This window comes from Anastrepha obliqua, chromosome 3 (assembly GCF_027943255.1).
Source record: "Anastrepha obliqua isolate idAnaObli1 chromosome 3, idAnaObli1_1.0, whole genome shotgun sequence".
NCBI lineage: Eukaryota > Metazoa > Arthropoda > Insecta > Diptera > Tephritidae > Anastrepha > Anastrepha obliqua.
Genome location: NC_072894.1, coordinates 289,460 through 301,979, shown reverse-complemented (window position 1 = coordinate 301,979; position 12,520 = coordinate 289,460). Strand labels below are relative to the sequence as shown.

General features: G+C 36.9%; 2 protein-coding genes across 2 annotated transcripts in view; one reads left to right on the top strand and one right to left on the bottom strand.

Annotated features, from left to right (window-relative positions):
• The window catches only part of LOC129240557 (general odorant-binding protein 70), a 61,082-nt gene that overhangs the window by 24,504 nt on the left and 24,058 nt on the right, over positions 1–12,520 (bottom strand). The window lies entirely within an intron of this gene.
• On the top strand, positions 1,992–11,349 carry LOC129240551 (uncharacterized). Its single transcript, XM_054876440.1, has 3 exons — positions 1,992–2,199; positions 8,985–9,061; positions 9,500–11,349. The coding sequence occupies exons 1-3, from the start codon at positions 2,185–2,187 to the stop codon at positions 11,283–11,285; spliced, it is 1,878 nt and encodes a 625-aa protein (XP_054732415.1). The 5' UTR covers positions 1,992–2,184; the 3' UTR covers positions 11,286–11,349.

Below are 12,520 nucleotides of genomic sequence, written 5' to 3'. Positions count from 1 at the left end.
ACACTAATCACAGAAACTACCAATGTATTTGCACATGAAGGTCACATTTAATGACGGCCTACAGCGGACGCGAGAGCAAAGCAAAAACGTTGTCTTCCCGCTTTCGACGTACACTAGTGCGTGCGTGCTTTGCATTGCCAGCGCTATGGCATGTGCATAAATATACCTACACGAACGTATGTATGTATGTGGAATGCCGTTAAAAATAGCACCGCATCAGCCTACAAATATGACAACAACCAACACATATACCAACACCCATTTCAAGGTCCCAAGTTACTAAATCCTCGTAGTGCAGTGGTTGTTTGGCTGGATTGGTAGCCGATTATCAGCTCTATCTGCCCGCGTGTACTGTTCGTAAATTTATTTACGTCACAACATAGAGCTAACATTTTAAAATATCCTGATAAGTTTAGAAATGGAATACAGGTTCCAATCATTCACTCATAGGGACCACAAGAGCTGGTCTTAATTAACAATTAAATTTACAATACAATCAATGAGAATACTTGCTTCCGCTTTTCGAAGCTGATGAATCAGCCATTTAAGTAACGGAATTTTTTTTTATTGTACTTAAAGTCAAAAGATCATTTCGTCCTCGTGCTAAAACAGAAGACTAAAGACACGAACTCAATGTGTGTGTACTTAATAATCTAAAGGGGTGCGATAGCCGATTTAAGGCTTATTTTATGCTTATTCATCTTGAATTTATCATTACGCTTAAAAAAGAATTCAACTGATGCTTTTCGAATTCTATTGCATTTTGGTTTTGAACGTCTTGAAGGAATGACGTACCAGAACAAATCAATGCTTCGTGATAAACTACATTCTCCCTTTTGTTGACCAGCGCATAAATGAATAAAGAAGACGGCTTTCCAAAACGCAAATATGCCACATATAATTGACCATGCGAGAGCTATGGGGTCGGTATTAGTCGATCCTCAAATGTATGATTAAATCCACATAGGAACGTTGTATTTGAACCGAATGACGTCATTTAGTCAAAGTAACCGTTGTCTAGATTCCTGTGGAGTTGCCATAGAGCAAAGAGCGCAATTATTCTGGTAGCTGATCCAAAGGTAATTTTTTTAGAATTTAGATATTAACACATTGAGAAACATTTTAGAATTTGCCCGCCGTAAAGAGTTTTTTGAGCGGAGACAATTCCAACAAAAAACCGAAAGCTCAAAACGGATGATCTGTTAGTCTGTCAAATTATCCGTCTTACGTATGCAACTTTGTTTTTATATATAGATAGGCAAGAGACCTATTCTTGATATATGAGCTGAATTATGTCATATGGTCAGATCGGTTCGATTTTATTTTAAAAGTGTAGTTTTTTATTAAGTTGCCATAACTTATATATGTTATATGAGTCAATGGCATCTATCGGTTCAAGTAAAATTGGGATCCAAAAATTCATTTTTCCGAGTTTCAACATTTTCCGGGAAATTTTTAAAATTTTCTCTCCGTGACATTTTTACATGGGTGGAGGCAAATATAAGAAAAAAGACTGCTTAAATCAGATGATCCGTTCTCGAGTTATATGCGGCCTTACGTACACAGCTTTGCCTTGCATGCATAAACTATTAAATATTAAATTATTATTAAATATTAAGTATTATTTGGCTGTGGAATTTCTGCCGTAGATTCTTCCCCTTATACGAGTACAAATGTATTCGTCTGAGCAGCTGCAGAATGTGATGGAAAGTAATAAGGCACTGAAATGCGCCCATATTATGTCAAGAAACACTTTCTCTTAATTTCACTCTTTCTCTTTGTCTTCAATGAACACTCTTCCATTGCATATAATTAAATTTGGCAAAAGGAAATGACAAAAACTAGCCAATTCAGCGATCGGTTCAGTTGTATTGTGACTCCGGGATTCCACTTGTCTGTACACTGAAAGAGACAGCAACCAGCCAACGTAATGATATAAACTCGCGCAGTTGGTCGCGCACAAGCGCAGTTCGAGTTGTGACGCGAATGAGTTTGGTTGTATTTATTTTTTACTTTTTTTGACTTCAGTGGATTGATGCAGTGACATTCAACGGAAACTCACCTAGTTAAATTATTAAAATTTTTACGTATTGGATTAAGTGATTCAAATTATAAACCTACGAAATTTTGAAGGATATCGAATCTGAAAACAGAGTTTGTCTTTCGAAATTTTGTTTGCAAATCATGAATATGCAGATTGTAAGTTCCAATGAATATTTCGACCTTATTCTTTTGGATTGGGAGCAGTATTTAGTGTTTAAAGACAATACCATATTTAATTTATGCAAGTGAAGTGAGGAAGGGAAATGGAAAGAAATTTCTTTTTGTGCTTTTTCGTTCATTAATTGCGGTTCTCAGCAGCTGAGTATTTTGAGGTATGAAGAATGCTGCATATGCATCTTTGGTTGTTTGTATGCCCCCAAACAGAATAAAAAACGTAAACGAGAATGTTCGACCTGCTTAAGGCCGATTAAAAGCTATGGAATGTGGCCGTTAAGTTCCTCTAATTGACTTTCACTTGTCAGAAGTAAAGAACGGTGGCTATGTTGTTGTTAATTGTCAGAATGATGTTTGTTTATGTGCATGGTAATTAAGCAATGAAATGTTTAGTAGGTAGTGGCAAGTTGCTGATGAAATCTAAGCAGTAATAATTTAACAGGCGATATTTTTTAATAGGTAGATAGCTGAATTTTATTACTATTAAAGTTGTATATAAATTTCCACATATTTTTACGCAATTATTTTCATACCTTTGTATTTAAACTAAAATCAAACCCAAGATATTCTTCTTATACCAAGATCTACATCAACTACATTTTAGTGTAATTTTATTTTTATTGTCTGCACAGAAAACCGCCTTAAATGCGCACGTATTACTCAAGCCTTCAACGGAAAAATCCATGAATTATAACTAAAAGCAAATGTCATAATTGTTGACTGACAATAATGTACAAATTTAATATTCAATTCAGTGTTTGCTCATATACATAGCTGGAATTATGATTATTATTTTTACATTTCTGTCGGCCGTCAGATGTAAGCAATCACACGAAATAAAGCGTAATTGTTATGAGTCCATAAGGGACCACAAAGCCGGTAGAAAAATAAACATATACCTACCGTATTGTTTTATGAAAATTAATTATTCCGAAGGCGTATTTACTATTTTTTTATTAAAACAAAATTTAAATCTCTACAAAAACGAGAATTCAATGAGGTGAGGAGCCACCTGTCGAAAAAAACAATCCTTCCACTATCAAATGGCTAGATTAAATCGATGCCAAAATTATGAACTTTTCTTAAGCAGAAAACATCACCAAGCGCCATGCATGCAAGGTCTAATGCTGTTTTATGCTTCAAACTAAACAGAAGAAAGATTCAAAGAAAGTTAATTCGCTTCAAACATAATTAAATATCTATGCTAGCCAATGATTTGTTGAGATTAACCCTCCATTGAACACCTTTTTCAAAACCTTCGCTTGGGCACCCGAGTCTGGCCTTTTTTACGTTCTGTTCGAGGATCCTTTTTAAAAGGGTTTTTCCATAAATCGATAGAATATTAAATTTTAAAAAGCTACCTGGAAGCCCAAGTCGTTAGCTATAATGGAAATCTGTTAATCTCAATTCAGAAATATGTTGAAAATGACAAAGCCAGTCTGGCCAGACCCTGGTGCCCAACGGAGGGTTAAGCGCTTGAAAAGTCCTACCAAACCGCAGAATATGTAAATCAACCAGGCGTAGCTAATAGAGTTGTGACCCATTAACAAATTACTGCAGCCAGAAGCAATGCGACACCTTTGTTCCCTACATAGACATTTGAATATAATAGATGTGTTTCTAATTCGTCACACCTTCTAACAATCGCTTCTAGCTCAGTTCATTGGCGGTGGTTATTAGAAAGCTTTCTCACAGATTCTAAGCTTGTGCCGCGTAACGAAACCCGACTTCAAAAGATTAGGGAATAGTGCCAGAAGCGTTGCTGTTTCACCTATCAAGCAAACAAGCACAATATTTGACTCACCCACTTTATCACTGAACAAAAAATAAGATCACTCTACTGGGCGCGAAGCGGCGGCCAACGGTCATTGACATTCTGCCGCTGTTTAAGTGCTTACAGTTTTTGCGATTTGTTGGCTTATCGTATTTGTTTTTCAAATATTTTTGTTGTATGATCTCGATACCAAATGCTTAATTGATTTAGCTTTGAATTACTGCGAATTTCTCTTCGCCTGTTCCATTATAATATTCTGAGTTATATGCAAGTGGATACTTGAATTGCTGTTCAAATGTAAAGAAATTGGCCAACTTATTAAAGATTTTACGTTTTTTAAGGCTTAGTGCTGATGTTCAATAAACTTTCATCGTATTACACAAACGCCGGCAGCACATCCAGCCCACACCTTGAACGCGGACGCTGGCAACTTTCATTTGTTTTTTTTCCTTCTGGTGAATACTTGTATGCTAATTTCCAATAAGCAATGGATGGCAAGTGGAATAGTAATTCTTGACCGCATTTTAATGCATCTTTTCATGCTGAATACCAAATAAGCACACCGTGGACTCAATTAAAATAATTTTAAGATCTTTCAGCTGGTTCTCATATAAATACCAGCCGTGTGCTTCGCTTGCGTATGAAATGAAATACATTTAATAAAACACTTGTAAACATTACATTTTTGAAACGGAAGAGCAAACATTTTCTGTTTTTCGTTGACGTTTTTATTTATTTAATGATTCTCTACTCTTGTTCAGAAATAAGCAACGCATTGCTTAATTGACAATGCGAGAAGCAGTCAGTACGCAGATCAATACTTGGCTTTTAAAAGTCTGCCATGTGGACTTATTAATTGCCATTGGGAAGCACAAACTAAGCCGCCTGAATTTAAATGAATCATTTGTTGGGATAAGTGTTGTCAAAATAGTTGTTTCAATAATATTCTTTTATAGTTTTTTAACCCACAACATGTGCTGTTTAGAAAGTGACCACCTCGGAGCCGAAACTGCCGAACGGTTAGTTCATCCCAACATCTAATTAAATTTTGGTGTTAATTTAAATGTTTTTGTTTAAAATTAAAAGGCAACGCCGTCTAAAAATATCGGTGAATTAAAGCTATCTTTGCTTTAACATTGACATACAAATGAAGATATATATTGAAACTAGCAAACCCGGCCCGCTTCGCTGGGCACACTAAAATAGAATAGATATGGTTTAGAACAGAAAAGATATGGTTTTCATATTATTTATTTTTTTATTCTTTATTCAAGCGCTTTGCCACGAACACATAATTTCATTTGAACATTCGAACTTCACATTAAATTCTCAAATTCAGTAAGAAATTTTCACTGTTCCAAAATCCAATCCAAAAAAATTCACAAAGAATTTTTACACTTTGCACTTACGTCTTCTTATGGCATCCAAATCAAAAAGAAATATTGACACATTGTAACTCACACTGTCAATTTGACAGTTCAGTTCCGCCCCAAGCGTTAAAAAAGTAAACGACATTATGGCTGGTTCAAAAGAACGCTGTACCCGTTGCCAGTGTTCCGAATTACAACCAAACTTTACGAAACCCATTTTCAATACTTACTTAACAATGTGTGTAACTTTGGTTTAATTCGGTGCAAAGACACAGAGGGTCCACGTTTTGGCATATATTTCGAGACCCTAGTCATCAATAGGTATGAAAATTACCCCGTATTAAAGCACTTATCAACAGCTTTCATTTGATACCCATATTGTACATACACATCCGAAAGTTACCCGGGTCCACGTTTTGACCTATATCTCGAGACCCTATCTACCAATTGGTATCCAAACTATACGGAAACCATCTTCAATACCTACTTAACAATGTGTGTAAGTTTGGTTTAATTCGATTCGAAGGCACGGCGGGTCCACGTTGTGGCATATATTTCGAGACCCCAGTCATCAATAGGTATGAAAATTACCCCGTATTAAAGCACTTATCAACAGCTTTCATTTGATAACCATATTGTACATACACAACCAAAGGTTACCGGGGTCCACGTTTTGACCTATATCTCGAGACCCCAGTCAGGGAGCGGCATGAAAAATACTCTGTACTAAAGCATTCACCAACAGCTTCAATGTGATATCCATATTGTACAAACACATTCTAGGGTCCACGTTTTGGTCTCTATCTGGAGACCCTAGTCACGGAGCGGCATGAAGAATACTCTGAACTAAAGGATTCTCCAACAGCTTCCATTTGATACCCATATTGTACATACACATCCGAAGGTTACCTGGGTCCACGTTTTGACCTACATATATCTCAAACCCTATCCACCAATAGGTACCCTATATTACTTCTATCACCTCCAAAAACATGTGTACAAAGTTTCGTAATAATCGGTTAAGTAGTTTTGGCGTGAAAGCGTAACAAACAAACTTACATTCACATTTATAATATTAAGGGATTAACATATTTTTCTACTCGATTTCTTAATTGCAAAAAAAGGTTTCAACACCAGCTAACAACATTTTTTTATGTACGTTCAATTAAACTGATTTTATATTATTTATCAGATATTTAGTATTAAAATAAAATTCGTTATATCTTGGTAATTTTGCAATCAAAATCACATGACAATATTAAATAAAATTATATTTGAAGTGAAATCTGCATAAATAGGTTGCTATTTTGCAAACGAATTTAGGTGCCAATATTAAAAGAATTGTTTTTAAAATAGATTTTTCTTAAAAATATTTGTCTTCAGTCCTACACCTGTATAGGGTTGCACATATTCGACGGACCCATCTGGCAACCCTGTATCTTTTGACAGAGACGTCAGATCGCTTAATGACATACCGCGTTGGAAGCGTCAGTCCAAGCAGATTTTTACCATGGAACAGTACACGCCACGCGAGCGCTCCCAAATTGTTGAAATTTACATTCAACAAAAGAAGTTAAAAGAAGAAGAAGAACAAAATCATCATGTCCGATAAGGCTCATTTCTTGCTGAATGGGACGGTAAACAAGCAAAATTGCCGTATTTACGCCACTGAAAATCCTCAAGAAATTCAAGAGGTACCTCTTTACGACGAAAAAGTCACTGTTTGGTGCGGCGCTAGTGCGAAAACGATTATTGGGCCGTCTTTCTTCGAAAATGAAGATGGTCAAGCTGTTACCGTCAATCAGGAGCGTTATCGCGATATGATAACCACTTTTGTGATGCCAATTATTCGTCGATAGCGTATGAGGCAGTTCTGGTTTCAACAAGACGGCGCTCAAACACACACAGCTCGAACCACAATCGATTTTTTGAAGAAATAGTTTCCTCGTCGTTTGATGTCGAAATTAACGCCACCTGACTTCTTCTTGTGGGGATATTTAAAATCAAAGGTTTATATTAATAGGCCAAAGACCATAGAAGAGCTCAAGAACAATATCCGTGAGGAAATAGCCGCTATTCCAGCCGAAATGTTAGCTAAAACTATGGAAAATGCTGTAAAACGGGCACAATACGCCGTACAGGCTCAAGGCGGCCATTTGAGAAATATCATATTCAAAAAGTGATGTCAAAAAATCTACTTGAACCAAATAAAATGATTATTATCGCCAACATCAAAAAAATTGTGTTTTTCTTTGATTTAAAAAAACACATGTGTCCGTCGAATATGGGCAACCCAGTATTTCTTATGTATATATATTATATATTACTTTTTTCAAATACAAATAGGTGGCAACGCCCTACTAAATGAGCGTTATTTCTCTATTACACAAGATTTAGATTTTACTGAATTTTCGCAGAAGCTTACTCAGCACTTCATTCCGATTGTACTACCCGTATTAGTTTTTCATCGTACATATTTACAATATTTTGCTTTGTTTGTTTGCTTACTTCGTGTTTATATTCGACAGTTCTCTTTGAGGTGTTGCCATATGTTTTACATTCCTACGAAAAATCAATTTTGTATGGCATTTTTTCAGGAATTTGGTTTCAAATAGGTAAAAGATGATACAGTAGTATGATTAAAATACATAACGTAAGAGTGTAAAAAGGGGTGCAGTGCTCTATGTTTTCTCGTGTCGCTGACGCGGTTGGCGTAAGTTATGTAAAATTACTTATCTAACACAGTTTTAACATACAAACCGTCCACGACCCATAGGCCTTCCAACGGCGAAGTCGGGGTTTTAAATTATACTCTTTCGAAGAAAGTTTCAAAGGTTTTATACATGACTATTTATATAGGGATACAATTATACTACTACATTTATTTATTATAAATAACTATGTAAATGCAAGGTGTGATCATTACGCGAATAAACTAAGTTAAATGCCAGCAACCGCCAGTTGTTTAGCACATCCCCTTCTTTTCCGAGTGCAGCACCCCTCGTTTCTGCCATAATCCTTTATTTTATTTGGTTCGGAGGAAAAATGATAAATGCAATAATAGAGCAACGAGTTGTTGTGGAACTTCACATAGGACCTTTCGTGGCACCTTTACTGGGTTGCTGGATATGAAATTGTTGGTCAACTTTGTTACCTTTGAGTTCTTGCTAAAGTCTATCAAAGAATAATGAATAAAAATACCGGAATTGTGGAAGGACAACACAAGAGGTTTCCACCGGCTCAAATATGGCATGCTAGTGCTACACATTCAACTGAACTCGCCAGATGCTGCACTCTGCGTCTTTTGTCTGTTCCTAAGGTATAATCTGCAATCAAAAGGTACAAAACTTTGTTCGTTGAAACTGTGACACAAGAAACGAAACGCAAACTGAAACAGCTGACAAAATAAGATTTCCACCATTGTTTGTAATGCAAGGCTCGCATAGAGCGTTGTAAAGAGGAAAGGTGATACAAATTTAAAATGCAAAAAATCAAAATGAAATGTTTAACAGCCTCAGTGCCGTTATTTGAAAGATACATATCATACACATAGATATGCTACATTTTCTTATTAAAAATTACAACCAGAAACCAGAAACCTCTAAAATAATTTTTCTTTTCAGCTTATTATTTCGACGCTTATTGTGGCATGTTCTGTCACTCAGGCGCAACCTGTTGATAAAAGCGACGCTATTGTCGAGTAAGTACAAGCTGTCAGTTGTCGGGAGCGATCAATTGCTGATCATCTCAATGCAAACCAAGTAGTTTAATGCCTGTTTCCGTGCTTATGAAAAAAATCTAATATTTCGAATTATAATTTCATAAGAATTCTCACAAATAATATGTTTCATTTAGTTTCTTTTAAGACAGTATTCTAAAATCATTAACGTGTTAAGTGTGACGAAAACTCATTTAAATAATTTCATCAACCTTACAAAGGTCTTATTAGTTGAATTTTTTCTCAAACATCAAGTGACTAAAATATTATCGTTCCCATATTCTATAATTATTACACGAATTTTCATAACTGCCATTTAACCTAGAAATGCATTTATATACTTACTCAAATAGTTAGGATTGTTCACAGCCCTTTATTATTTATGAGTGCCCACGCATTGCTTGCAATTCTCGTTCGCAGAATCGAAAAACAAAGACTGGTTAAATTTCCCGATGAGGTTGACCCACATCAGGATTCTACTGGCAACAGTTCCAAGCTGGATGAAGCTCAACGCATTCTGCAGGAAATTGAGAAGATTAATCACGCATTGGGTTATGTTCGAAAACAACCCGAGCACTCAAGAATTCCACCTATTCTAGATTCAAGTCAATATCTATTTCCAAAACCGGCGATGCAACCATTCCATCAGCAACATCACCAAGCCTCTGGTATGAATGGGGAAACCATACTAATTCCATCTATTAGATCAATATCACTGGACCAACAATATGTTACACCTTACTCAAGTTCCAAGTCCATTGGATTTAGAGTTAATCCGCGCAAGCATCCAACCACCAATAAGAGTCTAACAAAATTCAATGAGTACGTCTTCCGTCCAAATGAAGTGATCCTACCAGCGCCACATGGTTCCGGCGATCAACAGCAAATACCTACACATTTTGTAATACCAGTGCGACTTTACAAACTCAATAAGGAGGAATACATTAATAACAATGCACCTCAAGAATTTCGAGTCAAGGGATATAAAATTGTCGGTGATGTTGACCATTTCTATGGGAAAACTAAGCATAAGAACCAGGGAGTAAGCGGTGGTAAAGAAAAATCCACACCTAAATACAATTTGTTCTTTCTTTCACGTGAGATAGCGTTGAACGAAGATTCAAATCAAAATATTTCACAAGCTTCTGACATGAAATTGGAAGCCAAGGAAGAATCGCCAGATAGTAATACGAGGGAAGAGAAAGTGATTGGTAATCAAAGGCCTTACAAAATACAAACTATAGCAACAAGCAGCAGCAGCAGCGGAGGTTCGAATACGAACGTCACAACGCAAATTATTCGAAAACGTGTTATACCTAAGCCTTTCAGAGAGAAGGAACCTAACATCAGTGAGATGACAGAGCAGCAGGTTCCGTTCGAAGGGATTTCTGCGACCAGCAGCATCAATACTAACACCAACACTAACAGTAAACCAGCAGTGACCAAAAGCCCAACTCACAACTCGAATGTATTTAATACACGTATACAGCCTGGTAATTTGAATATACCCAACTTTAGTAACGTCGTGAGACCAAATGATTCAAAAAACTCTACTGCCAGCAATACGATTAAAAATGCATTTCAAAATATATTCAAATTCCCTTTTCGCCAGGACAGCAAACCGGATATGACAACGGGCGTATCCGGTCAAATGCCACCAAAGCCCTTTCTCACGACACTAGCTTATCAACCAGTGCAGCCTCCTACAGAGGTAGGTGGAGCACATCAATCACAGAAAGGAAGTTATTACCACTGGGACGATGAAGCGAGTAACAGTGCTTCAGAGGAAGAGGAGGACAATTCCACTGAGCATGAGGAAAAACAAATATTCGGAAACCGTAAAAATGGTGAGCAGAATACACAAATGGAAGCCGTCAAGCAGGGTGGCATTATCATACAGCGTCTGAAGGTTCGGAAGGGTGGCATTGCAATTGCGGGACCTGGTGGTGTAGCGACTGCGGGCAGCGGTGGTACCGCTATTGTTGGTCCCGGCGGCTACGCGCTTACCCATCCTCGTAGTCTGACCATTGCTGGACCGGGGGCTAAAGTGATTGCCATTCCATCCAGCGTAGACTTAAAAGATGCATTGCAAAGAACAAACCTTAGCGACCAAAGTATTCCTCGCGAAGGCAAAGTTGTTGCCACTGGCCCGACGGTTTATTATTCGCCGGCGACGGGAACTGGCACATCGGAAGACTTCCCGTAATAAACAAAAATACTGAGAAGGGACGAATGTTATTATAAAAAGCTAGCAATAATTTTAGTGTGTAATTCAATAATAAGCTGTAAAAAATAATATAACTTATTAAATTTATTTATTTAAATTGCCGTAAATTACTCTGTGCTAAACTCAAGTCCGTTGCTCAAGGTCTGTACTATAAAAAAGCATAAACAGTTTATATAGAAAATTCTCACAAACGATATAAACACACATCATCAAACATATCATTTTCACAGTAATGCTCATTTATGCTTCATCAACTTATGTTGCACGTAAATAACAGATAATATACTCGTATAATTTATGCTCTTACGTAGTATTATTTTATATATACACATATTTATTGTAAATATTTATTACACTCATTCATGCCTTGTTCTATTCGTACTTCTTTTCCTTTTCCTACACTCAACCACTTCAACGGTGAATCCTCATTAACTTTTTATCCACCCATACCATGGTACCTTCACCACTCACTGATCTTTGGGAAACTACCATCAGCAATCTTTGGGAAACTACAAGCATTCAAACGTGGCCATGGACCATTCGTTCAGCTGCTCTTTCCGTAAACCTCTTACCACTAACACCAATCGTTCTAGCCACAGCACCAGCAGGGAACTTAAATCTGGATAAATTAATTTCTCAACCTCAGCTTATTGAAATGTTCCAGCTTCTTCAAACAAATAAATTTGTTCATAAGAGTACACCAACTTATTTTACACATTTCGCTATATCCCCCGCTTTGTTTCCACTTTCAAGAGGTGAAACCACCGGAAAGCTCATCGACGAGGCAGAAAGCCAGAAGAACGAAAAAATTGGAGAAGAAATATTACAAAAAAATACGAAAGAAATACCAGTGCCTACTGCCACCAAAAAAACCTATTCGCAGCCCAAACCGAATGCTGCTGACACGAATAAAGGAGGCTTCAAAACTGATGCACGTCTTTTACAAGCTGTGAAGCAAATAAATCCGGAGTTTGTGATTGAAGAAATCATTTCTGTCCCAGGCCAACACATACTTTCTGCGTTGTCATCGGAAAAATTTCCTAAGCCTCTTAAGTTTTCAACTGCTTCGTCGGCGTTTCCTCAATTAATATCAAAAAACAAAAGTCCTCCAAAAAAAATTTCAACGCAAAAGCTCAACATATCCAAACATCCATCCACTGAACCAGGAGCAGATGACAGTGAAGTGAAAGTGGAAGCGATAGGCCACACAGCCA